Raw genomic sequence first — 27,565 nt, 5'->3', positions numbered from 1 at the left:
AAGTAAAAAAACAGATGTCACTTGAAGATTAATAGGGAGGAATCTGTTTCATTATCACAAAGGGCTTATCGGCAATTAATTTTTTTACAAATGGCGCGTCGAGAGCGATCGTCGGCGCTGCCAACTTTGCGGGGTCAAGAGAGAGAAAGAGAGTGAGTGAAAGAGAAAAAGAAACAGCTGCTTCGTACGAGAAATGACAGCTGTTCCGAATCGCATCCAGTAGTTGAGAGATCCGGCTTTATTCTCGGAGCGTGTGTGCGATACACGTGGTAAGCGCGATTTTATTCAAACTCCTAACAAATCTTCGGAACGACGACGACCGTCGACGCAACGCACGGTCGTCCGCCTCTCCCAGCGATGCCGTGAAAAAAAAATTCAATTCGGGTTAAGAGTGTTTGGTTTCGTGAGAGAAGATGCGTGGGCTTTAATTGCTTTAATACTTGTCCCCTTCGTTTCAAGACGGTATGTTTCACAATAACGCGAGCCGGACTCATAATTATTGTTAGCTTGAGCAATTGAGTTACTTATCACCGTTATCATTTGCAATATGTTTTTTAATTTACACCTATGAAACACAAAATGTTCTCTGATAATCGTGTCGTAATTGTATCTTTGTCAATAAAAATGTAATATATATATTTGCTATTTTTTAAATACTCACGTTGTTTTTTACATTAATTTGCATATTTTCGAAGTGTTTGTAGGCAATTTTTTTTTTTTTTAGACAAGTTGATGTTTTGATCTGATGCTTCTTTGAAGAAAGGATCCACAATGATTTCTGCCATTAAAAGACTAGCTGGAAAGTCCGATGGAGTTGGTAATGTATCTCCCAGGCCGGCCCATCAATCTATGCCGACAAATCTTCAGAGAAAGTTTGCTAAAGGTGTACAATATAATAGTAAGTGCATGCATATACCTTATATGTAAATGGTAAAATGTATTACAAATTACAATGCGTATATTAAATTTTACACATTATTTTTAGTGAAAATAATAATCAAGGGAGACAGGAATGTAGGAAAGACATGTTTATTCTATAGACTGCAAGGGCAAAAATTTATTGAAGAGTATATACCCACAGAAGAGATACAAGTGGCAAGCATACAGTGGAACTACAAAGCCACTGATGACGTGGTCAAGGTAGAAGTGTGGGATGTCGTAGATCGTGGTAGACGCCGGCGAAAAATGGAGGGTTTGAAAATGGACAATGCTCCAGTTAATGCAGAAAATATTATTGAAGAACCCGCTCTAGATGCTGAGTTCCTCGACGTTTACAAGGGTACTAACGGCGTCATTATTGTAATGGATATCACGAAGAATTGGACGTTTGACTACGTTCAACGTGAGCTACCGAAAATACCTAGCCATATACCTGTTATCGTCCTCGGTAATCACTGCGACATGTCGCATCACAGAACCATCACTGCGGATCATGTGACGTATTTCATAGATTCTCTGGAAGAGAGAATAGCACAAGTAATTAAAATTATTATGCACTATAACGTAACGATTTCTATTTCGCTAAATTAATTAATTTCGCCCGTTTAATTTAAACAGTACCTAATTCTGAATTTATATGAATTTATACAGGTGAGATACGCGGAGTCGTCGATGCGAAATGGTTTTGGCCTAAAACTGCTACATAAGTTTTTTAATCTACCATTTCTGCAATTGCAACGCGAGACGTTGCTAAAACAACTTGACACTAACGAAGAAGAGACGCGTCTAACTATCCAAGAACTCGATCTCTTTCAAGACAGCGACGACGCTGATTATAACAAATTCCTAGATAATCTCGTGAATCGCAGAAGGGCTATTGCGGATTCGGTGTCTGCCAGTAATCTAGTCTCAAATGTTCCATCGTCTATGAGTAACTATCATCTTACACCTTCCAACGCGAATACCGTCGGAGAAGTTAAAAGATCGATTTCAATATCTGGTCCAATCGGTGGTGGAACTCCGATACCAGTGAAAAATTTGGAAATTAAATCGTTACCGAAAAAAGAGACGTCTCCAATGAGCACATCAAATAACGCATCAAATTCCACAAAAGCGTCACAAATTGTGGCTTCCTCCATTTCACAAAACTCCGTTGCCAAAATAGAAGTAGCTAAACCAGCAGAATCTGTGAATAACAGCGAAAGAAAAGATTCGCTTAATCGACCATCGCTAATGTCTAAAATTTTCGGCAATAAGAAGGAAGATGAAATAGACGGAAAATTGCCTAATGTAAAAAATGTTGGTTTGAGCGCACCGTTGACTAGTGTTGAAGATTTTGTGCCAGATGGAATGTTGGACAAATCATTTTTGGAAGGCTGCAGTCTGAGCTCTAACTCACTCACTCCGGAGCCAGAGGTTGCACCTCCTCAAGAAGACGCAGAGTCTGAGAGGTAAATACAGAAAGCATAATAATTATAATTAATATTAATATCATTAAAATATAATTTTTTTTTCATGCAGTGATATGGAGACTGGTAATCCTTTGGTAGCCGGTTATGAGGACGATTTGTCGTCTACAGAAGAAGTGGTTTCTCCTGCACAGCCAAAATTAGCAGAGAATCCATTAGCTAAACAAAAACACAAATTAGAGCAATCATCAGGTCCAGAGATAAATATCGAGAAGCCAAAGCAAGATACGAAACGTGACTCCGTTTCGTCTATAGAACAAGAATTACGTATTTCCAACGAATATGATACAAACGAGCAGTCAGACCTAAACTCGGACGCTTTTGATAGTTGGTTACGGCGAGATTCCAAATGGCGGCAAAGTCCTGAAGGAGGTGAAGATGTGAGTAGTACAAGTACGAGAAAAGACAGACTAGAATTGAGTGACAAGAGTTTAGATGCTAGCGTGACAAGTTCCAATGTTCACTTGGAATTGCTCGATGATACTAGTGTGCGCCATGCGAACTCCAATGCCAGTAGTCCTGTAATGAAAGAAAAAAAGAAACATAAAGAAAAGGTAATTTGTCATGATTTATATTTAATTCATTTTTATGGATTTATTATTTTTTTTTATTGATTTTAGGGAGAAGAAAAAGAGAAAAGAAAAAAGAAAAGTTCAAAAGATAAGGCTAAAGACAAGGAGAAAACAGAAAAGAACGAAAAAAAGAAGAAGCGTTCATCGCACCGAACAAAAGAAGATCGAGAACGAGACGAACTTGAAGAATTTTTAAACGGCTCATCTGGGACGAGAATCGGCGTTGATGTGGCCTACGAGGCAATTTAGCATTCCAGAATTATTATCGGTGACGATTCTTAAAACCCATGCATCTTCCAAAAAAAAATAAAAAAAAAATAAAAATCTGCTTTCTTAAATATATTCAATATACTCTCAAAAGTGGAAAAATAAGAATTATTTTTCGTGAATGAGAGATATGTTTTGGATTGCGCTATTAATCTGTGAAAAAAATTAATTCATTTTCCACAAACTCAGTGAGGCAGCCGTTTCGGACTGCTTCGATCTGCATTTCAGTCTGCCACAATAAAAGTTGTGATTTTACTAGAGATACGTTTCGACGATCTCATTTTGCACTTATTTATATTGCATTTCTCAAATATTTAATAATTTTTAACATTTAGAATATTTGTACATGGCGATGAATTTGTTATGTGAATGAACATAATATGCGAATATATATTTTATCCTGTATGTGATGTGATGACTACGTGACATTATAACAACATACTTATAAAATTATTTATTATATTTTAATTTTTAGTATTTGTGTTCATCTATATTAAGATTTATACGTCGTTGATATCATTTATAAATTTTCTCTTTAACTTAATGTACTCTGTTGAATATAATTTTTTTTTTAAAGTCTTATATAAGAATGTTATATTATTGTTGTATTTTTCATAACGGTATATACCATTGTATGATTATTGCAGCTTGATGTTAATAAATGTATATAAAACAGATAAAATATTTTATGTGCATTAATTATATAAGTAAAGAAAAAAACTTATAAAAGATGAATACTTTTGTAAATTATACAAAATTATATTTGGTTTTTGTAACTAAATTTTATAACAGATTTTTAAGTATAATTATTTTTGTATTTAAAGTTAGAAGATATAATATATTATAATTACAAGACCAAATTTAACCTGAAATATCTCTTGATCATCGGTTTTCGTATATTGCAGTTATAAACGAATATTCTTTTTGTAAGGTGTCAGTGTTCAAGTGCTGCAACGGCGGCTAGCGTACGTGATCTTGGCGTGGGGTGCGTCGAATCTCACACGAAGCGCGCGCGTACACGTGTTGCGAAGCACCGGTCACAGAGGACTGAGTGGGACTGAGAGGGAACGCGGCCTACTACACCTCCCCGCACTCGGCGGCCGAGAGAGGGGGAAGTCACGTACGCCAGCCGCCGTCGCCGCTCGCCACGCAAATGCTATACTGCCTATCAGTGTATGTGTATTTGGGAGAGTGTAACGGCGCTGTTACCGAGTGCGTTAATCAGGCATTATGTATGATTGGCTAATTCGTATTAGAGCGATAGTCTAACATGCCAGGATTGGACGCTTGAGTTACTGGGGTGTAGTAGTGCATGTGTGAGGAAAGAAGAAAATCAAAGGAGATAGTGAAGACAATCGAGAACAGTCGAAAGAAGACTGGAAAAGGCGTACGATCAATTGATGACATTGAATTTAATATTCATAGTGAGGCATTATTTTTTAAGCAAAATGCCGTATTACGCCGTAGCCAATGGTCGAGATCCTGGAGTGTATGACACATGGTATGGAAAGAAATTGATAAAAATTTATTATTATTATTAATATATTATTAACAAAAATAAGTTAAATGTTTATTTATTTAGGGATGAATGCAAATCTCAAGTCCATCAGTATTCTGGAGCAATATATAAAAAATTTGGAACAATGAGTGAAGCTCAAAATTTTATAAGCGAGCGTTCCTCTTCAACTGCTGGACCAAGTTTCACCAACAGCTATGATTCATATTCATCGTCATCATATTCAGGGGGGACATTTTCGACATCTGATAGCTTTAAGAAAGAACCATATGAAAGAAAGATATCAACTAACTATTCTCAACCATCTCAATCTTTTAATCAGGTTTGAAATGAGTAGCATAAGCCATATATGTACTTTCTTAAAAACTAAGTTACAACAAAACAACTCCACTCATATTCTATACATTGAGTAAAAAATTGAAATTATATAGGACAAAGCAGGCTTTATGGTAGACAAAGATGGCTATGTGAATGTTTTCACGGATGGTGCATGCAGTTCGAATGGATACAAAAATGCGCGAGCTGGTATTGGCGTTTGGTTCCAAGATAATCATCCTTTGTACGTTTCGCTGTTTTAAACTTACTAACTGTCTATCAGAATTTAACGAACCTGCATGTAATATCGTTTTAATTTTTATAGAAACGTATCTGAACCTGTGGAAGGACGAGCCACTAACAACATGGCAGAGATTCAAGCTGTTACAAGGGCTGCAAGACAGGCACAAAAAGCAGGAATCGATAAGCTGAAAATCAACACTGATTCTCAATTTCTCATTTCCTGCGCCACGCAATGGATGCCAAATTGGAAGAGAAATGGTTGGGTAACGTCAGAAGCTAAACCAGTGATAAACAAAACAGAGCTGCTGGAAATGGAAGAAGCATTGAAACCCTTGAATGTTACCTGGGTAAACAATCTTTCAAATAAAAAATTTTTTTTTATACAAGTTTAATAATATATAAAGGTTTATATACTGTAATTAGATGTATTGTAAGAATATATTAAATTTTTCAGAATCATGTGAATGGACATGTAGGAATTCATGGTAATGAGATGGCAGATAAATTGGCAAGAGAAGGCAGCCTACGGTATAATCACTAAAATTAAAAATTCATGAAACTGAAACCGTAAAGAAAATTTTCTATTAATTAGTTTTTTTAGTTCATTAGTTATAAAAAAGTTTTTGGTGACTACTTTTGTACAATATTCTAGGGAAAATGTTGTATAGTTTGTCATTGATTACAATAAACTGAACAGATAAATTTATAAATGCAATAGATGCATTAATTATTAAATTAAGGTTTATATTGTTACATTAGGTTTATACAAAAATTTACAAATATTTTTATCTACTTCAGCGCACAGTTTTATCTACATCGGTGCAGTTTTTGTTAAGATTTATCACGATTGTCGTAACGTACAAGTATTACTTTTTCGTAGACGAGTCAGAAGTGTGTGCATTCTCGTTTGTAGTCTGTCGGCTTACATATTTCGACGATTTCGCCGAGATCTGTTTAAGAAGCGTGTAAACACCCTCTGGGGAAACTTGTAACGCTAGCAATTCCAGCACGATGCTGTAAAGAATTACATCGTGACAAAATCATAAAGGTTATGTTACATTATCGAAATTGCTAAAAAATCTAATTTAATTCGAATTTTTTACCGAAAGACGTCGGGTGTCATAAAAATACCGGTTATTTCAGCCAGCTCCAACAGATCTTGTCGATGTGATTGCGAAAACGCCATTTTTCACGAAAAATTCGTTGAATTGGAAGCTGGTTAAACTTAGATTTGCGACTTTATTTTCTTCGCGTCACCGGTTGATTGATTCTAACCTCTAAAAACATTTGTACCGCGACGTAATTATCATGTTTTATCACGTAAGTAAAATTTTCTATTAAGTTTTCGTAAAACTTCGATTTTATAAAAAAAAAAATTACTCTTTAATTTCTTAAATAAATATTATATAGATCCCGTTGGAACATGAGATTTTATTACATCCCCGATATTTTGGTCCTCAATTACTCGACACTGTAAAGCAAAAGCTTTATACGGAGGTAGAAGGCACGTGCACAGGAAAGTGAGTATAAAATTTTTTATTTGATATTAACAGATTTTAAAATCTTGTTAATTTTAATTTATGTGATTTAGATATGGCTTTGTCGTCGCAGTTACAACGATTGATAATATAGGAGCTGGTATTATACAACCAGGACAAGGTTTTGTAGTATATCCTGTCAAGTACAAAGCGATCGTGTTTAGGCCTTTCAAGGGTGAGGTGCTGGATGCAATCGTAACTCAAGTGAATAAGGTATAATAAAGATTTAATAAAAAAAAAAAAATTATATTAAAATGTTGAATAATGGTAACATGTTTGTTACTTGCAGGTTGGAATGTTTGCTGAAATAGGGCCATTGGCATGTTTTATATCTCATCACGTGAGTGTAACAATTATTTAAAAAATTCTATATGAAAATAAAAAACCACATAAAAATGTTTTAATTTTTGTAGTCAATCCCAGAGGATATGCAGTTTTGTCCAAATGTAAATCCTGCTTGCTACAAATCAAAGGAAGAAGTAAGTCATTGTAAAAAGTTGTACACCGAAAGAAAGATATGACATTTTCTACGGCGACAGCGGCTAGCGTACGTAACCCTGTGCGGTGGAGGCGGGGAATGAGAAAACATCGGCAGCCGGCCGGCGCGGTACATACATGCGGACGTGTGAAACTCGACGCACACGACGCTAAGTCACGTTCGCTAGCTGCCGTCGCCTTTCAGCGTACACTGCAATAAAAATTTCGTAAATATAAACAGTGATAAATTGTCCTTCAGGATGTAGTTATCCAGGCAGATGATGAAATTAGGCTAAAAATTGTGGGCACGAGAGTTGATGCTACTGGAATTGTAAGTATTAAATTATTTATTAAAATTTTGTGAGTTTTGTACTAAATTACGAATTAAATAACTTATTTTTCAGTTCGCTATTGGCACATTAATGGACGATTACTTAGGTAATACTATGTTTATTTTATCATTTATAATGGATCTAAAGGCAATATTATTTATTCTTTTTTTTTTCAGGTCTTGTATGCAACTAGCATATCTGTAATCTACACGTTATAAAAACATTTTATCCATTTATTTAAATACTTAGTTTGTATTCTACAACGGTATAAGCATTAGAAAATATTTTCTACTTTTTTATAAGTAGCACAGGACACCCAAATAATATATCCAACAAAAAATATGAAAATAATAGTCAGTAAATAAAAGGTATATTTAAATCGAACAGTATAACTTGAATATCGTACTTGTATCATGTTAAAATGACAATACTATAATAAATGGGAACAATTTACAGGACTTACAAGTTGTGAGATATTTCTGAAATAAAATTAAGTGTGAAATACATATGTACATGTATTTAAGAAATACTTTAATGATATTTTACGCTTTAACAATCCAGAGACGAAGCAAATAAATTCTATGATACACATGCTGCTTCGTTAACTATTAAACAATTATCATCTTTCAAGTATACTGTAGTATATCAATTTCTTATGGAGATATCAATGGAAAATTATTTAGACATTATCATTATTAAGATGAATAAAAAAAAATCAGTTGTAGGTAGGTGGTTTGCAATCATATAAAGACATGGTTAGGTACATTTTCTTAATTCACATATTTCTTATTTATTACTACTCGTCGCGTTTCGTAATGATGCATTTGAAACAAAATAGCGGCAACATTCGAAACCATTGACTTGTGGGAAAAGCATTCTTCTCGTTCTATTTAATATTACGATATGAAAAAAAATCATATAATTCCAGAATTTGACAGTAAATTCATTCTAATTGGTGCAATTTTAAGCAATTTTAAGGCAAAGTTTAATTAAAAGAATTATTGTTACTGCCAAATATGTTTGTGAAATATGTAATTAACGCTAATTTCGGTGCAATATTTAGATCTTCTTTTTTTGTGACTGTATCCTGATCAGGCATCATCTTGTCTGCAATGTGTTTATAAACTTTCCCTTCATTATTAACACAAAAAGTAGAGAAGCCATCGAACCATCTGAAATAATTAAAAATTAATAATAATAACAATCGGAACTAAATAAATGTGTTGCTATAATTAATTTTATATTAACATTTATGAAAATAATTTTATATTATTGTTAAAATGTCTTTGTTGCATTAACTATACTTACATTTCCTGATGATTATTTATGCTGTCTTTTATTTTCCAAAATCTATACTTCCAAAACATTGTAAACACCCTCCAGCCTGAGATACCTCTTATACGCCAACGTAATTGAACAGTATCGTTTTCAGGATGCATTGTGATCTTTATGATATCCAATTTGACATATGCAAACTTTATGTGACCAATAAGCCTTAATAGCATCAATTGTTTTGCATAATTCACAAGTCCCCTGCAATTTTTTAAGTATATATGGAGAAATATTTATTGAAAATTCTCTTTTACATCAACATAAATTTTTTTTTGTTTTTTAAAATTAATTTACCTTGTTGTTACTCCCCTAATATTATTGATAAAAATAATATCATTGGTATATATTTGAAAATTCTGAGCTCTTACAAACAGCTTTGGTAACTGCAAACAATGTTTAAAAAAATTAAAAATGTGCAATAATTCTATTACATCATGTAAATTACATAACATACATCTTGACTAAGACAATCAACTACGGATTGCAGTTGTTCCTGCGATGGTTTACCCTTGTTATTGTGTGGTGACTGGCTGTTATTTTGTTGCAGACTCGTTTTTAGAGAATCTGTGTTATCAGAAGTAAATACAATACTTTTGTCAATACTTGTATTTTGACTATTGTGTAAGTTTTCTAAAGAAACTATTCTGTTATCTAAAAGTGAATTATTTTTGTAATTTTCTATAGCACTTTGTGTCTGAAATATTTTTACATTGTCCAATGCAATTCTTGTGGGAGCTACAGGTTTCCTGCTTTTTAAAAAAGCAACATTATGTTTCTCTGACTTGTACAGCCTATGTGGTTGAACCCAGTACGTCATTTCATTCTTTTTTTCGTCAGTACATTGTCTAGTTGATTTTTTACTCTGTTGATTGTGAATATCAAAATAAGCCAGTGATAAGTTTGGATGTAATACACATTCTACAAACGATGCAGATTTGCCTGCAGTATTCGCTTTCACAGATAACGTTCTCTGTGTGCCCAAAAACTGAAAATTTACATAAAGCACGAGTTATTATTTAGATATATACAATACAAGAACATAAACAGAATCACGCGATTATGTAAGCATTTGGAGGTTAAGACGGTTGACCGGTGGCGAAAGACGCCTCCACGTTGGAACACGCACACAAAGGCACGATAATATAGAATTTCTCGCGGAAGACTCACCTGTTTCAGAAAAGCGGACGATTCGGCATTCTTTTGTAGCTGTAGACGATCGAGCTTCGACAACGGTGTTCTACCACCGCTGCCGCCGCCGCTACCGCTGACAAGCGACGACAGTCGACCAGGAAGCGTGCGAAAGCACTGGGACATAGTGTGCAATCGTGTGCGACAACGGCCCGTTGTTTAGATCGACAACATCTTCTGTAAAACCAGAAGAAACCACACAGTGCTCTGCTACGCGGCCTGCGCGCGTGGTGTTACGTCTGACCAACCGCGACTTTAACTTGTGCTACGTTGTAGATCGAGAGATCGAGAGGACGGGGGAAAATGTAGTGGGGCGCGATTTGATGCTCCATCCTTTAGAGAAACGCGTGATGGAGAGAGAACGCTATAGGTCAGGCACGGGATCAAAGCGGTATACAATATCGCTCTCGCTCGCACGCGTTTGTTTAGATGCGAGCGTCAAGGACAAACATATATGCTGCTCGAACGCTGGCGTTTCGTCTGTTCTTTCCGCATACACCGTCGCCGCAGATCGGAGAGACTAGCATACCGCCGAACGCTATCTCTGGTGGTCCGTGTACATGAAAAGTTTCCTTAAGCCGAGAGTGGCAACCACTAGTGACGTCGATTGTAGAGATAAAAGTAGATGGGTCGTATATATATATATATATTTTTTTTTCGAGCCGTGCGAATGTAACCTCTCGCGATTGCGTGTTATTGTTTAAATACAAATTTAAAGTGTACATTTTGTTAGGTTTTATTTGAATTTTATAACGCGCTTTGTAATGTCCGCGTTAACAGGAGAAGTGAATTTTTGGACCTTCGACGACAATGTGAATGTAGAAGTCACAGATTTTGGTGCATTTAAGTATGAAGGAACATTATACTATTATTAACTTGTAATTTTTATATTGCATTGTTGAAACAATTTAATTCGTTTTTACTTCAGATATCACGATAAGCGTACCGATGGCACGTATGAAGAAGGAAAGAGATCTTACTGCCAAGAGCGTAGTATGGTTTACATTCCAGAAAACAAAAAGGGAAACAAATTAAAACATTCAATTAAATACTTAGAGGTATAGGAAGCTGTTATATTTTTTTCTAATTAAATCTCATGAATATTATAACAATTGTAACTTGTAGGATCAGCTCAGAGACAATTCTGTAATTTATTGCCAGTGGTATGATGATTCAATTGTACAATTAATGCTTGGCAATGGTTTATTGGTGCAAGTACAAGTATGTTTCTTTAGTGGTGATGTACAAGAAATTCATTTTGACAAATATCTTGTAGGAAAGTTGTCTGAACACATATCTGATGGTAATGCTATTATTCTATTTGCCAGAAATTATTTATTACATGAGAAAAAAAAATAATATCTTAATTTATTTGCAGTAATTATTACTAAAAGTCATTTGGTTTGTACATATAATGATAATATGGTGACATTGGTTTACTTTACAAAATCTAAAACACATATTTTTGATAAAATCAGCAAATTAGAACCAAAGTTAATCACCACAGACTTATTTATATCTAATGGACGCAGATTGGATAAAAAAATTCAAGTCAACAAGTCTGCTGATTTGGTGAGACTATTGCTAAATAATTTTTTTTTATTATTATAAATAGAAAATTATAATAATCTCTTATATTATAACAATTATAATAAATAAGTAGAAAATTTTAATAATTCCTAACAAATAATGTATTTTTAGATATTAATTTGGCGAAAATCTACAATGAATGAAGTTTATCCTTGGAGTCCAGCCGTAAAACAATACCACCGAGCAAACATGCATCTTTTTCGACTTACAGGGTGAGTTTAGCTGAATTATACAGATAAGTTTCTTTCTTTCTCATTTTTTGTATCATTATTTGCATGGATATAATTATTTGATCTTAATGATCGATGTTTTCAGAACAAAATTAGAATTATTATGTTATGTACGTACTGAATTTGATCCCTTATGTATTACGTTTGATGCATGCGATGACAATATTATTCATTCTGTAGAACAAAAAGTCTCAAGAAAGGTAATTATAAATTTAAATTTTTAATAAGTTTTTTAGCCCTTTGAGTGCTATGGGCGCATATATGCGTCCAGCGAAATCTATCGATATACACTGAACGCAAATTCGCGCTCAGCGCCAATCGCGCGCCGTCCGTACGGACCGCATAGGCCGCGAGTATTTAGCACTCAAAGGGTTAATTTAATATACATTTATAATTAAATTATAATATGTTAAAAAATAAAATACCTTTGTAAATTTAAATATTATAATACATAGGGAGAAGTTACCGTAGAGTGGCGTACATACGAAGTTTCCCGACAAAATAAATTAAAAAGAATTGCTGTAATTTCGATACAATTACCAACGCACACAAGTTGCGTGAAATTTTCACCCAATCAAGAATTATTACTTCTGTGTTGCATCGATGGTACCGTTATGGTTTATGATCAAGTCAAATCGACAAGTACCAGTATAAAAGCTGCTTTTGTAAGTTTTATTAGTGTATATTAATTTTATATAATTTTATATAAAAGAATTTATAATCTTAATTTTTTATTCTTTAAGATACCTACTTTAGCAGCTTGGCACAGCGACGGTATAATATTTGTAGTAGGTAATGATAGAGGCCAATTTCAACATTTCGATATCACTTTATCATGCATCAAAAGTCAAACATTGAGTGACGAAGCAACGCCAGGAAATATTCTCGATTTATCATCCTATTTTAGGTATAAATCATAAAACTAATAATTCAATGTACATTAAATTATTATACATTATTATACATTGCAGGAATCAACATGCCTTATTATATATGGAATGGAACAAAAAAAGCGATTCGAATCAGATTCGTTATTATAGCAATGGCAATTCTTTATTTTTGTTACTTTTTGAACGGTAAGAATTATCACTTTATGCAACATGTCCGATATTTATATAATAATTTATTCTATATTAACAGAGGGCCAATTGGCATTATTAAAATGATCGAGGGCAATACTCTTTCCGGGGATGAGTTAGTTAGAAGATATTTGTCAGAATCTCGAGCAGAACAAGCAACTTCCTTGTTGTTGTCAATGAATTGGGATACGCATCCACGCGTATGCATGCATTCGCTCAATCAAATATTAAATTATTTATTTAAGTTACCATTAACAACAGAACACGAAGGTAATATAAAATTTTATTTAACAGAATATTTACGAACGATTAAAAACTATAATTTTATTTTAATTTTGTTAATCTATTTTTATAGGTTTAATACAGAATGCATTGGGCAGTTTTCACATTCCTATTAAACCAATAAGCCAAGTTGTCGAAGAAGAATACGGGGATGAAGTCAGAGATTTGACGAGGCGATTCTTTCATCATTTATTACGGTAATGCATTACTTGATGCAAATATAAGATACATTAATTATTTTTCGATTATAATTTTTTTAGATATAAGATGTTTGAAAAGGCTTTCCGATTAGCTATTGATCTAAATGATCACGATCTCTTTATGGACATACATTTTTATGCTGTGGTTTTGAACGATATGGAATTGGCAAATGCAGCTAAAGAGAAGGCTGAGAATATTTTAAGTAGATCAAACAGTTGCAGTGGCTCACGTAAGAATTAACAAATCTTTAAAAACTCTACAAAATTTTAAAGACGTCTTATATCTACAAATTTTTATAGATTCAACGTGTTCGAGAACATCATGTTCTATATGTTCTGATTCGAGTAATGAAAAGGGAGAAGAAGAAGAGGAAGATGAGAATGAGGAAGCAGAGGAAGAAGAAGATGACGAGGAGCAGGAAGAGGACTTGGAAGAGGAAGAGGAAGAGGAGATGGCAATGTATAGTGAAGAGAGCGAAGATTCACAAAGAGAAGAACGACGCAATCTAAAACGGTCAAAAAAGCGTCGATACAAAAAATCTAACTCAAGTCAAATCCCACCCTTACCGATTATCCATCCTCATCATATCACGAAAAAAACGCTTTGCGCATCTTACAATAATATTCCGCCTGACACGAAGACTGATTATATTTTAGTACCATCATCGCTCGACACTTCTGATAACACTTTAGCAACTTCATTTAATCATGCTTCGCATGTTCCAAGCCCATTTCTAGCATCAACTTCTTTTAACAAATCATTATACAGTGCACATTCAAATTTTTTACCATCTAATGCAGGGAATATCGTTAACAATTCTCAAGTGTTTAACAATGCATCAGACGATTTGATGACCACTTCGTTTGGTTGTATTTCTTTTAATGAATCAGAACCGATAGTAGATGATCAGTCTGATAATAATTTTAATGAGAGATTATACGACAAATCGTTATTTAATGAAATACCATATTCTTTTCACGAGTCCACTACTAATGTACTAACAACTTGCACACAAGATGATAGTCTCATCTCTACACCTTTTAATAAGCCGATATATGAACCCGAAGATATTCACTCTAATTATTTAACGAACTGCTTAAACGTCGTTGACAATAATATTATGTCGACGTCATTCAGTACTCGAATCGCCAGTACTCCTAGCGCGCATAGTAATGCTGCCAATGCGTTAACACCGAACAATAATTCTGAAACAATTTCTACATCACGAAGCGTGAAATCTTTAAAAATATCTGACAAATCACTAACTAAAGGTCTCGTCGATACTAATACACGCATAACAGATCAGCCTTTTGCAGATAATGTATGTACCAATTTAATGTCTACTTCGTTTAATTATCCTGAAGGATATGCGACTATCGAAAGCAACGATATTACATTTCCTAACACATTTAATAATGATCAAGCCGTTAAATTACAACACACTGTAACAGAAGAAAAGGAAACAGGCATCGCTGTTCCACCCCCGCCTTCTTTAATAAGTTCTCTCACTAATTATGTTCATGGTTTGCCTAGAAAAAATAATCTTCTGTCTAGAAGCGCTCAAGGCTTATCAAATGTTAAAGAATCGGAGACCTTTTTACCAAAAACACACGTACCATCGCGCATTTTACAAAAACAGACTTTAACGGCATCTAATATCCCTGAAAATCAAAAAACACCCGTATCTTTTAAAACGTATAGATATAACTATGATCTAGATTACATTTCACCATTTCACGGTACTCGTGACGACACAGACTTACAACTTTCGCAGACAGTTAGCAGAAGAGTTCCGCGAAATTTTCATCCTACCTGCAATGTACAATACGGATTATTCGGGAATAGATACTCGTCGAGAGTCTCTCAAAGCAATACAAATGTTAATACAAGCAGAGAAACTAAAAGGGTTTCTAACATACCTCCTCTACCTGTAATTAATACGTCTATTGCTAATTCAAAGATTTGCTCCACATGTCCATCGTTCGCCGATACGTCAAGTTCGCTTTCTAATGAAAAGCCAAAAGTGAAGTTTTCCGATACCGTTACACACATACTAGTACCTGGCACAGTAAGTGATTATATATATGTATATGTATATAACGTTTTGTATCCTTTAAATGTATACATATATTTTTACAGACCCAAGTATATAGGCAAAAAAGACCGGCAGCACAAACACACATAACGGATCCTAAACGTGAACTAGCTGAAAGTCTTCCACTTTGTTTGGGTAACGAAGATTACCTCAAAGATTTTCAACCATTATGTAGTAAGGATTTTTAATTAGTATATCTATCTTATTAAGATTCACTCTTTTCAATATTTATCTTGATATTTTACAGAAGACGACGCGGAGAAAGTAAAAGAACCTCCGAAAAATGACGACAGTACAAAGATTAAAGTTGTGCATTTTGGATTATTATAAAAAAATTATTATATATACGTGCATATGCGAGAGATAATGCAATGGAAAAATTAATAATAACAAATATTATTTATAATAAAAGATGATCTACTATTATCGTAATATTATCGTAATATTAATTACGATTAAAAGACAATAAGAATATTGTAAAATAGCTTATTTAAATATTTTTATGAAAACTTTTGTACATATATAATCATTTTTATATTACATATATATATATATATATATATATATATATATATATATATATATATTGTATAATTATAAGAAAAGTTAACAAAAAACTCACTGTTTAATTGTGTATAATTTTCTCAGCTTTTACTATGTTCACACTTGAAGTACCTTTGTATAAATGTATAATATACATACACCTTTTTTTATTTTTTTTTAGTTTTTAACGTATCTAATGAAGTTTGAAGGTCTAATAATTCTTTGTCCGGTACATATCGTTTTTCTTCTAATGCTGGATCAAAAACGTCTACTTTTAGAGTGACACCCTGTGGTAAAGCCGCTTCTAATGCTCTGATTAATACTGAACATTTTAGAGAAGATACTTCTGACATTTGTGTATTTCTTTCATAAATTTTAAGATGGAACTCTGATGAAATCTTATTTGTTCCAGTTTTATATCTCTGAATCTTGAATTCTTCAGGTGGTAATGGCCAGCTAGAAAAATGCAAATTCCATTTAAAAATTGAAAAAGCAACAAGTACTTGCATCAAAGAAAACAAATTCAAATTTACCCATTCTCTACATCAATCCCTATAATATCTGCCAACTTGTGTACAAAAGCTTGATAACTTTCAAGTATAGGATAATCGTAACCCTTAATTTGCACGTTTATTGTGGAGAGAAGGGGAATTCGAGATTTTCCTGTCTGAAAATAATTGAAAAAATTTTTTACACCCTGTTATACATATTTTAATTAACTTTCAACTAACCTGTAAATAATCCGGTTCGTATAGACTTCCGGTGTAGAGTTTTGCCAACGATGTTTTAGCTACGGGTGAACGTTGTCCAGATACGACGATCTAGAATAAGAATTGTCAAATTATTGACTTATATATAACAAATAATACAAAGGCCCAATAATGCAAAATATCCTCAGATTATTCACTCTTAGTATGCGCATGTGATAATTACGCAATTCGCTGAAAAGTCACAGAAAAATATAACGTACCTGTTTGATCAGATTCGCAGCCATTTCCAAGTCAACGAGATAATCAGGACGATAATTTTCTGATAATTTTTAATTCACAAAGTTCATAAATATAATCGAATACAATTAAAGTTGCGTGCGATCGTGTTACGCCGACAACCGCGACATAGTCGACTTTCGTTAAGTTTGTGAGTTCGTGCTCCAGACGATCAGCTGATCGCTCGTGCTCGAAGATGACGTTTACGATAACTGGGAGATGTGTCGCTTCATGAAAAACCTTTGTAACAAAATAACTTAGTGCTTGCCAAATTTTTATAATCGCGTGGAATTTATAATCGCATAGCGAGGAAAGTATTTTTTTATAGATTAGATCGATAGAAATTTTGTATTCCCCGGTGATTGTGTAATAAGGTTATGAAAGGAGCCGTTGAATTGCGTGGCACACGAGGAAAGCGCACCTCGCCGATACTTGCCACCTGTTTCAACGATTTACTAAGTGATAACGTTTTGCTACCAATGCATTAACATAAGCAATCGATATCGTATTATTTGTGGCTTGACAAAAGCATCATGGATATCGAGACAGAAAATGTGATAAACCTTATATTTCCAGAAGGCATTCCAGGTAAGATTGGTTTTGTTACTTTGTGGTTAATTGTTTAAGTATCTTTCTTTTAATAATTTTTATGTGCACTTACCTGCAATTTCAGATTCCTGGAAGGAAAACCCAGATTTTTATCAATATCTCTCAAAACTTGGAAGCTTTGATATAGATCAGCTAAGTAAGATTGTTTTTTTTATTATTTGAAGTAATTATTGGTAAATTAGGTAAATATATAGTATAACGCCCCCACTTTGGATTTTCTTTAAATTTGGAAAATGTGTTTGTTTTAATGTCTTTAAACTTTCCTGAAAAAGAAAATTGTTGCTCAATTTTTTTTTTTTTAATTTTTTAATGTCGGTAAATAAAAAATGTCAAATTTATGACTTTAAAGATACCGCGCATGCATTATTCTCTGCTATATGTATAAAGCAGGAAATCGTAATTTACAATAGGAAATACTAGAATAATAACGTTTCCCTACTTTATACATACACATAAAAAAAATTTTTAATAAAAAAGAAAAATTGAGCGACGATTTTCCTTTTCAGGAAAGTTAAAAAACATCGAAATAAACATATTTTTCCAATTTGAAGAAAATCTAAGGTGGGGGCGTTATACTATATATTTACTTAATTATTTATATAAGTTATGCGTTATGCATTAATAACATACAAATTTATTTTGTGACAATGATTTTTAGGTAAGGAGCCTGATCATCTGTCCGATGAAAAAAACACGGTGCTTCAGACTACACAAAAATTAGTTTTTGCTAACTATAAGACCTTTATTCAGACAGCAGAAAGCTCACGAGAGATACTCAATCATGTAATTTAAAAAATATAGGTTTAAGCGCAATTTTTTAAATAGAAATATGTACAGATTTTTTATTAACTACTGGTGCTGTTTGATTTTTAGTTCAACGAGACCGAAGATCGTCTTGACAAACTTGTACAAAAAATTCCGGAATTCGTAGGAAAATGTCAATCGTTTTGCGATACCTCAAAGAATATTAACGCGCATCGAAGATTAAATAGTTTAACGTTAACGCGAAATGCAGAGTTACTTGAGATTCTCGAGATGCCTCAATTAATGGAAACATGTTTAAGAAGTAATCAGTATAACGAAGCACTGGAATTGTCTCAATACGCTCGTCAATTAGGAATGAAACACGGGGATATTCCTATTATTTCGGTAAAAGCAAAATATTTTTGTGATAGCATTTTTTTTTGTATTTTTATGATATATATATTTTTTTTTCTATGATTATTTCAGTCTATAGTAGCAGAGATTGAGAGCAGCTGGTCAGGTATGGTAGGACAAGTAGTCGGGTCTCTCAGAGGAGATTTACCACTTCCGAGATGTCTTCAGCTTGTAGGCTTGTTGCGATCCATGGATGCATTTACAGAATCGGAGCTCCGTATTAAATTTCTTCAAGCGAGAGATAGCTGGCTGCAAGGTCTGTTAAACGCAATACCAAAAGAAGACGGTAAGGGGATTTTATTTACATAATACTATACAAGATTGTTCAAATTATTAAAAAAAAAATTTTACGCGTATTGCAGCTAATCTTCATATGGCTAAAACGATAGAGTTGTCCAGGATACACTTGTTCAATATAATAACTCAGTACAAAGCTATGTTTAACGACGATGAATTGGTAATTCCTGGCCGCGACTTGACGTTAAATGAATCTGCGATATTTTATCATTGGTTGGAGGAAAAGGTAGGTTTGTAACAGACACAGATATAATATGAACGAAAATGCAAGGTATATTTTTTCTTTTTAGATATCGCAATTTCTTACTACGTTAGAACAGGATTTACCGGGTGTAACGTCTATAGATACTATTTTGGGTCAGTGTACATACTTTGGATTATCATTTGGTCGAGTAGGTGTTGATTTTACTGGACGAATGTCAGATATATTTGTGCGAGTTATCGGTGAAAGGTTCGAACAGAACGTTCGTAGGACAACTAAAAAATTTGAGAAAGATATGGAAACATTTACGTTGATTAACAAAATTCAACGACTCGATATAAAAACGGAGACTTCTATTGCTTCCGTAAGTATAAAAGTGTATTTTTTTTAATTTACATTGATTTACAATTATGGCTGTTTTAGGAAAATCCGCCTGAGCAACTGGTAGAATTTTATCCTTTGGCCGAATATTGTAACGGGATAATAGCAGCATTCAATGAACTGAGGCTCTGTGCACCAGTAGCACTCTCCGCCTTATGTACAAAATTACTGCAAGAATCGTTACATAATGTAGCGAGAGCTATGTTGGTATTTTATAAGCAAGAACAGCAAGTAGGTCTTTAATTTTGTAATTTTTACATATAAGTACCATATTTCATAATCGTAATATGTCATAGGCGTTTGCTGCTGCGGAACGAGAAAATATGATTAAATTCACAGAATGTTTGAGCGAACAATTAATACCTTATATACAGTATTGCATACATGCTATTTTTCCACCTGCTCAAATTGCAATACATTTAGGAATATCGGTCAGTGTGCTCCAAAAAGAGGTAAGAGTTCTAAAAAAAAAAAAAAAATGTAAAAAATAAAATATATGTAACGATAAAAATAATTAAAATGTTTTACAGGAAATCACGTATTTAAATAAGCGGAGCATAATAGAACCCGTGGCTGTATTATTACCTATTAAAAAAGATTCTTTGACTTCGAAATTATCTAACATGCAGCCATTAACGTCGCATAATGCAAAGAATCTTTCTACCGCAACGTCTTTGCCACCAGAAACTACCGATTTAAATTTAAAGAAGGCTACTGTTATAGAAATAAAAGAATCAAAAGGAAACGAAATTTCCAACCAAGAAATAACGCAGAAAGGCGATGTACAAAATTCGCAAAATTTTACCGACGATAGAAAAAGTATCGTATAATATATTCGACATAAAGATCAAAGTATTCAATGAAAATTTGAACATAATTATTTACTTACATATATCCTGTAAATGAAAAGGTTTTTACGATTACTGAGTGAAGTACTTTTATTAATTTTTTTACATTTTTTTAAAGAATGTATACAGAGAAGATAAAAATTTAATAAACACGCAAGTGTGTAAAATAATTGAACCTTAAAGTAGACGTAAAGCGATTAGGCTTCAATGGATATCGAAAAATATTTATTCTTTCATGGATTCCTCTGTAACTTGACTCGGCTGTCCGGCCTCGTTCTCATTTTTCTTCTTTTTACTTCCCGAAACGATGTCATCTATTCTCAATAACAAAATAGCGGTCTCGATCGCTGTTTTATATGTCTGTAATTTTACAGATAGCGGCTCCCATATACCGCGCTCCTTCATATCAACTAGCTTGCCCGTTTCTCCATCGATACCCCAAGTAGTTCCTTCTGTCGCGTGTTTAGCGCGTAACGCTGTCAGAGTCCGAATAGTATTCGCGCCGCAATTTTGCGCCAACGTCCTAGGAATAATTTCTAGGGCCTGGGCAATCGCCTTGTACGGCCATTGCTCCACGCCTGCAAGACCTGCCGCTTTTTCGGTCAAGAGCCGAGACACTGCCATTTCTACTGCCCCACCGCCTGTGAAAAAAGAAAAAAAAAGCAAGTTAAAAGTGGTATAAACAATTTTGTTTAAAAATAAAATTTAAATAACTATAATCTTACGTACCTGGTACAAGTTTCGGATCAATAAGAAGATTTCTGGCAACATGCAGTGCATCCTGCAAATTTCTTTCGGTTTCATTCAAAATATCTTTACTGGCACCTCTCAAAATGATGGTACAAGCTTTCGGATCCTTGCATTCCGTGATAAAACAGAAGTAATCATCGCCGAGTTTCTTAATTTCGAAAAGTCCAGCTCCCGTGCCGACGTCCTCTTCTTTGAGTTCTTCAGTTCGATTGACGACGGTGGCACCACAGGCACGAGCGATTCTGTTAATATCACTCTTTCGTAGTCTGCGTATCGCGGATATTCCAGCTTTCACGAGATAATGCTGAGCGAGATCCGACACACCCTTCTCTGTTATTACAACGTCTGGCTTCACTGAAATAACGTCCTCGCAAATCTTTTTCACGTGTTCCTCCTCTAGTTCCAAAATCTTTGTAAAATCAACATCTTTCATTATCTCTATATTCGTCTGAGATTCGCCCTTTTTGTATTCCAATGGACAATCCAGTAGTACTATTCTCGGATTTTTTATGTAACGTTTCATTTTCGGGTGTGTCACATCCTTGTTAATCATTACACCCTTCAAAACGGTACTATCTTCTATTGTGCCACCCGGTATCTTTTCCACCTTGGCGTAACGTTTGATGTCGATTTCTCTTCTGCCATTCTCCTCGAGCATCACTGTATAAACTGCATTCAAGGCAATCTGGCACGCCAAATCGGACCAGCGTCTAATAAACTTGGTGCCCGTACACGAGTTTATTACTTGAACTAGTTTGTTCCTGTCGTTACAATCCAAATCAACACTGACATGCTCATTGAGAATTGTAACCATGTCCTCTAGAGCTTGACGATACGCTCTGATAATGACGGTAGGATGCATGTTTTGTTCTAAAAATGGTTCGGCAGTAGCCAAAATTTCACCGGACAGAACGATGACTGACGTGGTACCATCCCCTACCTCCTCATCCTGAGTCCTAGCGATTTCTATCATGGACTTTCCAGCAGGATGCTGCACCGTGATCTCGCGCAAAATCGCATTTCCGTCGTTCGTCATTACAATGCCACCCATCGGATCCATCAACATCTTCAACATGGCTTGCGGACCCAGGCATGTTCTTATGACGTCAGCAATTGCCTTTATGCAAAAAGAACAATAAATTAATTAAATAAAAAATTAAATAAAAAAATAAAAAAAAATTTGGTATATATATCATTAGACGACATTTAAGTCACACTTTATATGATTTACAAGATTTTATATTTAATACTAAGTGCTTTTTTTTCTCAAATGAAAGAATACTCCTTCATTGTATTGGTAAAGTAAACCGCAGTCACGAAATGATGCACGTGGGCGTGTGCCTCTCGGCAATCGCGTGAAACAGCCTTATAAGGTAATGCATCATCCGATACGATAATGGAACATAGAATGCTCACCTTGCCCGCCTGGATATTCTCTTTCTGTACCTTCCTGCCGGTATCACGTTTCGTGTTCTGGCCTGCGATAATCAGAAAATTCGTCATGGTTAGAAAGGCACACACGCGAACTACGAAACAAGCAATAAATGTGGCTTTAGCTTACTGAGAACGACAATCGGCGCTGAACCTGGTCCAAACATCGTGCTTGTCTTCTTTTTTCAGTATTGTTGTCACAGCTCTTATTTGTTGTTACTTCGGACGACGTGAACGTCTTCGTGAAAAAAAATGAGGAACGCTGATGGAGCACCGCGTTCAATCAGCAGTGCTGCCTCTCAAGATGGGAAACGTGAGCGGAGCGTAAAGCCTCCGGAGTCACGAGTAACGTACGTTCGATAGAGTCGCGATCTGAAGTGTGTCGCAGGTTAAATTGATCAGTGAAATACAATACGAAAAGTTTCACATATGAATTTCACGCGCGTGCCACTAACACGTTACGGTTCATCACGATAATTCTTTTATTCCGAAATTATTTTTAATTTTTGATAACGTGACGCTCTGCTGTATCGATGGCGCCCGATGTGTTTCGCGCAATCTTGAAATAAATTTCAAGAGATAAATTAGATCGTGTCGCTTAGAGAAGGAGCGCTTTTGTTTTCGAACTGGTGCGTAATTGGCGATTGCTTTGAAATCTTTTAATTGTTTCATTGTGTATTTCATGCGTGTATTCACACATGTGTGTTTAACCAATACGATTTGCAGTTGAATGGAGCAGTATGGAGTAATGTGGAGCAGTGTTGAACGTGATGCATGGTCTCGGAGATGAATTCGTGACAAGTTTCTGAATATTCAACGTCGACACGATGGAGACTACGAACGACAAGTTTTACTACGTCTACAGTTCTTCGTTGGACACTAGGATTCAAGTTAAGATGTGAGTCCCGCTGTACATCGTCCGCATTAATGTGAACGATCTAGGTTACCATGCAGAGGCAGATAAGAACGTCTTGACGTCTGTATGATCCAAACACGCTCGTTAATTAATGCTATCGTGTACTAATCGGATCGGAGTAATTAACTTTGGCGTGTGTGGCATGTACGCGTCTCAACGAACGTCACGTCTTTATCTCTAATACCGATTGCATGAATAATTGGCTGTTCTGAAAGATGTGGCATTCTTACGAGACATATTCGTCTTCTGGTATTTTTCAGAGGTACGCTGGAAGGCAAGAGACACAGACCCGAATACGACGAGCTACTTTTGGACCCTTTACTTAAGTATTCAGGTTTATATGAGAGCGGCGGAATTCGCGGAGATCTTGCAGCGTCTTTACAAGTATGGGCTGGCGGTAGGCCATTGGCCCTGCCGGTACATACAGCCTATAAGCACTTTACGACACGCTGGAAGTATGTTTTATTTTGTATTTGCATACTATCGCTTATTGCCGGTATTTTTTATTTTTTATTTTATTAAAAAAAATTTTTTTTTATTGAGATAACATTTTATTTTCAGCTGGAACCAGTGGGTTTATCTACCAATTTCTTACACGGATCTGCCGCGCGACGCCCAGCTGTGTATAACTCTGTACGACTGTGCAGGACCCGGCAGACAGCTTCCAGTAGGCGGTACAACTATATCATTATTCGGCAAGCATGGGGTATATCGACAGGGCATGCTGGATCTTAGAGTATGGCCTGGGATAGAAGCTGATGGCAGTATTCCAACGAGCACTCCAGGAAAAGCCAGGGATCACGGGAAAGAACAAATGCAGAGGCTCGCAAAGCTCGTTAAAAAACATAGAAATGGACAAATAAATAAAATTGATTGGCTGGATAGATTAACTTTTAGGGAAATTGAATTGATTAATGAGAGAGAAAAAAGAGCATCTGAATATTTGTACTTAATGATAGAATTTCCAGAAGTAGTGATGGACGGTGTGCCGGTACATAAAGTTTTATATATATGCAGAGACGCGCGATTTTTATATAAAAATAAACCATTATATTAATTTAATTACAGTATTCAATCGTATATTATGAAAAAGATGGAGACGAGGTTTTTCAACATAGATTGCAACCAGATGTTGTGACACTTCCTGATTATGAAATTTTACAAGTAAGATTTTGCAAAAATAGTGTAATATATAATAATTCAAACTCAAATATTTTAAAAACATAAAGCTCTAATTATTTTTGCAGGAAAACCTCGTGGAGGCGAAACATCATAAATTGGCGCGAAGTTTACGTAGCGGTGGTAATACTCGCGAATTAAAACCTACATCGACCGTGCGGGATGCTTTAAATACAATATTAGGATATCCTCCGACAACCGCGCTTTCTACCGAGGAACAGGATTTAATTTGGAAGTACAGATTTTATTTGTCTAGTCAAAAAAAAGCGTTGACGAAGTTTGTAAAATGCGTGAATTGGAAAGTTACCGGTGAAGAACGCCAAGCTTTAGAGATGTTAGCTTTGTGGGCCCCACCGGATCCTGAGGATGCTTTAGAATTACTCGGACCCGCATTTACTCACCCGGCTATTAGAAGATACGCAATCAGCAGGCTTAATCAAGCTCCTGACGATGATTTAATGTTGTACTTGTTGCAATTGGTACAAGCATTAAAGTACGAAGATTTTGAAAGCATTAAGGCCGCATATCAAGCCATGTTGAAGGAGAAAGAAGAAAGAGCGGAATCGAGAAATTGGAGCACTGAAAAATTAGAAAGAAGTGAAAGATTGGAAAAAACGGAGAAGCTCGAAAAAACCGAAAAATTCGATAAAGACTTAAGAAGCAGCGATTCTACATCTACCCCAGTTACAACTGTGAGTGAAAAATATGTCTATACATTTTGCTGTATAATATCTTAATCTTAATGACTAAATTTTACATGTGTTTACAGTCTAGTGAGTCGGAGAGCCAATTATCGACGAATCAAGAGCCGCTTATGGATCTAGCATCGTTTTTAATTACTCGTGCTTGTCAAAACTCGATGCTAGCTAATTATTTTTATTGGTATCTCTCCATCGAGTGCGAAGATCAAACTGATCCTGCGATAAGTGCTAAGCAAGACACACGAGTTAGAGAAATGTATGTTACCGTGATGAAAATGTTTTCCATGATGTTAGCGCAGGGAAATACTATCTGGCAAAAAAGACGAGCATTTCTCCTGCGACAAAAAGTGTTTATCGATCAATTGGTATTTCTGGTAAAAGCGGTCGCGCGAGAAAGCGGAAACCGGAAGAAAAAAACTGATAGATTAAGAACATTACTGACAGATCCAGATCCGGCGTTTAAGATTAACTTTTCGAATTTTGAGCCGATACCTTTTCCTTTGGATCCTGAAATTTGTATTAAAGGAATTATGCCGGAAAAGTAAGTATTTAATGAATTACAGTTTATATTGATATTGTTTCATATATAATATTTCTTTTATTAATTTTATAGGGCAAGTCTTTTCAAATCCGCACTTATGCCATCAAAACTCACGTTTTTAACGACAGATAATACCGAGTATATTGCCATCTTTAAACATGGAGACGATTTACGACAAGATCAATTAATCTTGCAAACGATAGCGCTTATGGATAAATTATTAAGAAGGGAAAATTTGGACTTAAAGCTAACTCCATATAGGTAAAATTTATTATGTAAAAAATCACGAATAATACATAAAATTATTATCTAATGATTTCATCGTGGGATACAGGGTGCTCGCAACAAGCACTAAGCATGGTTTTGTACAATTTATCGAATCTACAACGGTCGCCGAAGTTCTGGCGAATGAAGGATCAATATTGAATTTCTTTCGAAAACATCACCCTTCTGAAACTGGACCTTACGGAGTGGTACCTGAAGTCATGGACACGTATGTTCGCAGTTGCGGTAAGTAGAAATAATTTTATGAAAAATGAATAATTTATAAATAAAAAAAATAAATATATTTTTTGAATTATGCAGCTGGTTATTGTATAATAACGTATGTGTTGGGCGTCGGTGATCGCCATTTGGATAATCTGCTTCTCACAGCATCGGGTATGTTTTAATTAACATTTAATTTTGTTAGGATTGTTTTTATCAAAGCTAAACACGTATAATTTTTTGATTCGCAGGAAAACTCTTTCACATCGATTTTGGCTATATCTTAGGCAGAGATCCAAAACCTTTGCCTCCTCCAATGAAGCTAAGTAAAGAGATGGTTGAGGCTATGGGCGGCGTCGGTTCTGAACATTATCATGAATTCCGAAAGCAATGTTACACGGCGTTTTTACATTTGCGTAGACATGCCAATTTAATATTGAATTTGTTTTCGTTAATGGTAGACGCCAGTGTGCCTGATATCGCTTTAGAACCTGACAAAGCTGTAAAGAAAGTTCAAGATAAATTGCGATTGGATTTGAGCGATGAAGAAGCTGTACACTATGTGCACAATCTTTTAGATTTGTCAGTCACCGCGGTGATGGCTGTTCTCGTGGAACAGCTACATAAATTTGCGCAGTATTGGAGAAAGTAACAAAACGAAATTCTGTACAGCGAAATCATACAGATTGTGTTCCTTTTTAAATGGTAGATTGTTATTACATTGTATATAAATCGATCATGGCGGTGTTTGTAATAAAATATAATTTATTGTATTTTGGGAGTATTTTAGGTAATAAATCTTTTATAAGAATAATTTTCTTGATATTCTTTTTCAGCAAATTTGATACTGGCTTACCACATTCAAAACTTCA

At 34.8% G+C, this 27,565-nt stretch overlaps 9 protein-coding genes across 10 annotated transcripts; 6 read left to right on the top strand and 3 right to left on the bottom strand.

Annotated features, from left to right (window-relative positions):
• The first annotated feature begins 130 nt into the window (after positions 1–130).
• On the top strand, positions 131–3,304 carry LOC139106830 (rab-like protein 6). Of its 2 annotated transcripts, none has more exons than XM_070663831.1 (6): positions 131–269; positions 725–898; positions 986–1,476; positions 1,591–2,390; positions 2,461–2,962; positions 3,029–3,304. In XM_070663831.1, exons 2-6 carry the CDS (start codon positions 772–774, stop codon positions 3,227–3,229), a joined length of 2,121 nt encoding a protein of 706 aa, XP_070519932.1. In that variant the 5' UTR covers positions 131–269; positions 725–771; the 3' UTR covers positions 3,230–3,304. The 2 variants fall into 2 exon arrangements, with proteins under 2 accessions (XP_070519932.1, XP_070519933.1); XM_070663832.1 differs by having other exon boundaries at positions 162–462.
• A 1,127-nt stretch (positions 3,305–4,431) lies between these two features.
• Rnh1 (ribonuclease H1) lies at positions 4,432–6,036 on the top strand. Its single transcript, XM_070663868.1, has 5 exons — positions 4,432–4,748; positions 4,830–5,085; positions 5,195–5,322; positions 5,404–5,668; positions 5,776–6,036. The coding sequence occupies exons 1-5, from the start codon at positions 4,648–4,650 to the stop codon at positions 5,860–5,862; spliced, it is 837 nt and encodes a 278-aa protein (XP_070519969.1). The 5' UTR covers positions 4,432–4,647; the 3' UTR covers positions 5,863–6,036.
• Positions 6,037–6,416: 380 nt separating this feature from the next.
• Rpb7 (DNA-directed RNA polymerase II subunit RPB7) lies at positions 6,417–8,126 on the top strand. The gene is made up of 8 exons (XM_070663878.1): positions 6,417–6,641; positions 6,732–6,841; positions 6,913–7,072; positions 7,149–7,199; positions 7,273–7,338; positions 7,596–7,667; positions 7,741–7,774; positions 7,845–8,126. Exons 1-8 carry the CDS (start codon positions 6,630–6,632, stop codon positions 7,859–7,861), a joined length of 522 nt encoding a protein of 173 aa, XP_070519979.1. The 5' UTR covers positions 6,417–6,629; the 3' UTR covers positions 7,862–8,126.
• A 303-nt stretch (positions 8,127–8,429) lies between these two features.
• LOC139106838 (uncharacterized) lies at positions 8,430–10,527 on the bottom strand. The gene is made up of 5 exons (XM_070663842.1): positions 10,168–10,527; positions 9,455–9,985; positions 9,295–9,383; positions 8,977–9,201; positions 8,430–8,840 (listed from the first exon to the last, which is right to left on the bottom strand). The coding sequence occupies exons 1-5, from the start codon at positions 10,312–10,314 to the stop codon at positions 8,654–8,656; spliced, it is 1,179 nt and encodes a 392-aa protein (XP_070519943.1). The 5' UTR covers positions 10,315–10,527; the 3' UTR covers positions 8,430–8,653.
• A 123-nt stretch (positions 10,528–10,650) lies between these two features.
• On the top strand, positions 10,651–16,054 carry Frtz (WD repeat-containing and planar cell polarity effector protein fritz homolog). Its single transcript, XM_070663818.1, has 15 exons — positions 10,651–11,035; positions 11,117–11,246; positions 11,314–11,491; positions 11,567–11,760; positions 11,890–11,990; positions 12,094–12,208; positions 12,464–12,673; positions 12,752–12,915; positions 12,980–13,084; positions 13,149–13,357; positions 13,443–13,566; positions 13,630–13,799; positions 13,870–15,638; positions 15,710–15,839; positions 15,913–16,054. Exons 1-15 carry the CDS (start codon positions 10,953–10,955, stop codon positions 15,993–15,995), a joined length of 3,765 nt encoding a protein of 1,254 aa, XP_070519919.1. The 5' UTR covers positions 10,651–10,952; the 3' UTR covers positions 15,996–16,054.
• Mrpl48 (mitochondrial ribosomal protein L48) lies at positions 14,035–17,335 on the bottom strand. Its single transcript, XM_070663877.1, has 4 exons — positions 17,179–17,335; positions 16,940–17,029; positions 16,742–16,875; positions 14,035–16,664 (listed from the first exon to the last, which is right to left on the bottom strand). The coding sequence occupies exons 1-4, from the start codon at positions 17,200–17,202 to the stop codon at positions 16,376–16,378; spliced, it is 537 nt and encodes a 178-aa protein (XP_070519978.1). The 5' UTR covers positions 17,203–17,335; the 3' UTR covers positions 14,035–16,375.
• Positions 17,336–17,405: 70 nt separating this feature from the next.
• Positions 17,406–20,841, top strand: Cog8 (conserved oligomeric Golgi complex subunit 8). Its single transcript, XM_070663834.1, has 10 exons — positions 17,406–17,782; positions 17,868–17,939; positions 18,462–18,586; positions 18,677–18,952; positions 19,034–19,247; positions 19,324–19,484; positions 19,549–19,824; positions 19,884–20,072; positions 20,138–20,293; positions 20,372–20,841. Exons 1-10 carry the CDS (start codon positions 17,728–17,730, stop codon positions 20,669–20,671), a joined length of 1,824 nt encoding a protein of 607 aa, XP_070519935.1. The 5' UTR covers positions 17,406–17,727; the 3' UTR covers positions 20,672–20,841.
• Positions 20,762–23,184, bottom strand: Cct3 (chaperonin containing TCP1 subunit 3). The gene is made up of 4 exons (XM_070663838.1): positions 23,001–23,184; positions 22,856–22,917; positions 21,419–22,556; positions 20,762–21,330 (listed from the first exon to the last, which is right to left on the bottom strand). Exons 1-4 carry the CDS (start codon positions 23,035–23,037, stop codon positions 20,915–20,917), a joined length of 1,653 nt encoding a protein of 550 aa, XP_070519939.1. The 5' UTR covers positions 23,038–23,184; the 3' UTR covers positions 20,762–20,914.
• Positions 23,185–23,369: 185 nt separating this feature from the next.
• On the top strand, positions 23,370–27,507 carry Pi3k59f (phosphatidylinositol 3-kinase 59F). Its single transcript, XM_070663821.1, has 11 exons — positions 23,370–23,499; positions 23,597–23,768; positions 24,047–24,241; positions 24,348–24,777; positions 24,855–24,950; positions 25,034–25,657; positions 25,735–26,207; positions 26,280–26,468; positions 26,542–26,717; positions 26,793–26,867; positions 26,945–27,507. The coding sequence occupies exons 2-11, from the start codon at positions 23,698–23,700 to the stop codon at positions 27,343–27,345; spliced, it is 2,730 nt and encodes a 909-aa protein (XP_070519922.1). The 5' UTR covers positions 23,370–23,499; positions 23,597–23,697; the 3' UTR covers positions 27,346–27,507.
• The last annotated feature ends 58 nt before the right edge of the window (positions 27,508–27,565 follow it).

The sequence above is a fragment of the Cardiocondyla obscurior genome, linkage group LG12 (assembly GCF_019399895.1).
Source record: "Cardiocondyla obscurior isolate alpha-2009 linkage group LG12, Cobs3.1, whole genome shotgun sequence".
NCBI lineage: Eukaryota > Metazoa > Arthropoda > Insecta > Hymenoptera > Formicidae > Cardiocondyla > Cardiocondyla obscurior.
This window is presented reverse-complemented; position numbering and strand designations above follow the sequence as displayed.

Excerpts from the sequence above, each read along its gene's own strand:
- LOC139106830 (XM_070663831.1), top strand. The coding sequence starts at position 772 with ATGATTTCTGCCATTAAAAGACTAGCTGGAAAGTCCGATGGAGTTGGT. Across the intron at positions 899-985 it reads TAAAGGTGTACAATATAATA|TGAAAATAATAATCAAGGGA; the intron begins GTAAGTGCATGC and ends CATTATTTTTAG. Across the intron at positions 1,477-1,590 it reads TGGAAGAGAGAATAGCACAA|GTGAGATACGCGGAGTCGTC; the intron begins GTAATTAAAATT and ends GAATTTATACAG.
- Rnh1 (XM_070663868.1), top strand. The coding sequence starts at position 4,648 with ATGACATTGAATTTAATATTCATAGTGAGGCATTATTTTTTAAGCAAA. Across the intron at positions 4,749-4,829 it reads CCTGGAGTGTATGACACATG|GGATGAATGCAAATCTCAAG; the intron begins GTATGGAAAGAA and ends TTATTTATTTAG. Across the intron at positions 5,323-5,403 it reads TTCCAAGATAATCATCCTTT|AAACGTATCTGAACCTGTGG; the intron begins GTACGTTTCGCT and ends TAATTTTTATAG.
- Rpb7 (XM_070663878.1), top strand. Across the intron at positions 7,339-7,595 it reads GCTACAAATCAAAGGAAGAA|GATGTAGTTATCCAGGCAGA; the intron begins GTAAGTCATTGT and ends ATTGTCCTTCAG. Across the intron at positions 7,668-7,740 it reads GAGTTGATGCTACTGGAATT|TTCGCTATTGGCACATTAAT; the intron begins GTAAGTATTAAA and ends CTTATTTTTCAG.
- LOC139106838 (XM_070663842.1), bottom strand. The coding sequence starts at position 10,314 with ATGTCCCAGTGCTTTCGCACGCTTCCTGGTCGACTGTCGTCGCTTGTC. Across the intron at positions 9,384-9,454 it reads TTGATTGTCTTAGTCAAGAT|TTACCAAAGCTGTTTGTAAG; the intron begins GTATGTTATGTA and ends CATTGTTTGCAG. Across the intron at positions 9,202-9,294 it reads ATTAGGGGAGTAACAACAAG|GGGACTTGTGAATTATGCAA; the intron begins GTAAATTAATTT and ends AAAAAATTGCAG.
- Frtz (XM_070663818.1), top strand. The coding sequence starts at position 10,953 with ATGTCCGCGTTAACAGGAGAAGTGAATTTTTGGACCTTCGACGACAAT. Across the intron at positions 11,761-11,889 it reads TCAACAAGTCTGCTGATTTG|ATATTAATTTGGCGAAAATC; the intron begins GTGAGACTATTG and ends ATGTATTTTTAG. Across the intron at positions 12,674-12,751 it reads CCAGTATAAAAGCTGCTTTT|ATACCTACTTTAGCAGCTTG; the intron begins GTAAGTTTTATT and ends TTATTCTTTAAG.
- Mrpl48 (XM_070663877.1), bottom strand. The coding sequence starts at position 17,202 with ATGGCTGCGAATCTGATCAAACAG. Across the intron at positions 16,876-16,939 it reads ACGAACCGGATTATTTACAG|ACAGGAAAATCTCGAATTCC; the intron begins GTTAGTTGAAAG and ends AATTATTTTCAG. Across the intron at positions 16,665-16,741 it reads GGGATTGATGTAGAGAATGG|CTGGCCATTACCACCTGAAG; the intron begins GTAAATTTGAAT and ends GCATTTTTCTAG.
- Cog8 (XM_070663834.1), top strand. The coding sequence starts at position 17,728 with ATGGATATCGAGACAGAAAATGTGATAAACCTTATATTTCCAGAAGGC. Across the intron at positions 17,783-17,867 it reads ATTTCCAGAAGGCATTCCAG|ATTCCTGGAAGGAAAACCCA; the intron begins GTAAGATTGGTT and ends CTGCAATTTCAG. Across the intron at positions 18,587-18,676 it reads CACGAGAGATACTCAATCAT|TTCAACGAGACCGAAGATCG; the intron begins GTAATTTAAAAA and ends TTTGATTTTTAG.
- Cct3 (XM_070663838.1), bottom strand. The coding sequence starts at position 23,037 with ATGTTTGGACCAGGTTCAGCGCCGATTGTCGTTCTCA. Across the intron at positions 22,557-22,855 it reads AGAATATCCAGGCGGGCAAG|GCAATTGCTGACGTCATAAG; the intron begins GTGAGCATTCTA and ends TTTTGCATAAAG. Across the intron at positions 21,331-21,418 it reads TGATCCGAAACTTGTACCAG|GCGGTGGGGCAGTAGAAATG; the intron begins GTACGTAAGATT and ends CTTTTTTCACAG.
- Pi3k59f (XM_070663821.1), top strand. The coding sequence starts at position 23,698 with ATGGAGACTACGAACGACAAGTTTTACTACGTCTACAGTTCTTCGTTG. Across the intron at positions 23,769-24,046 it reads ACTAGGATTCAAGTTAAGAT|AGGTACGCTGGAAGGCAAGA; the intron begins GTGAGTCCCGCT and ends GGTATTTTTCAG. Across the intron at positions 24,778-24,854 it reads TAGTGATGGACGGTGTGCCG|TATTCAATCGTATATTATGA; the intron begins GTACATAAAGTT and ends ATTTAATTACAG.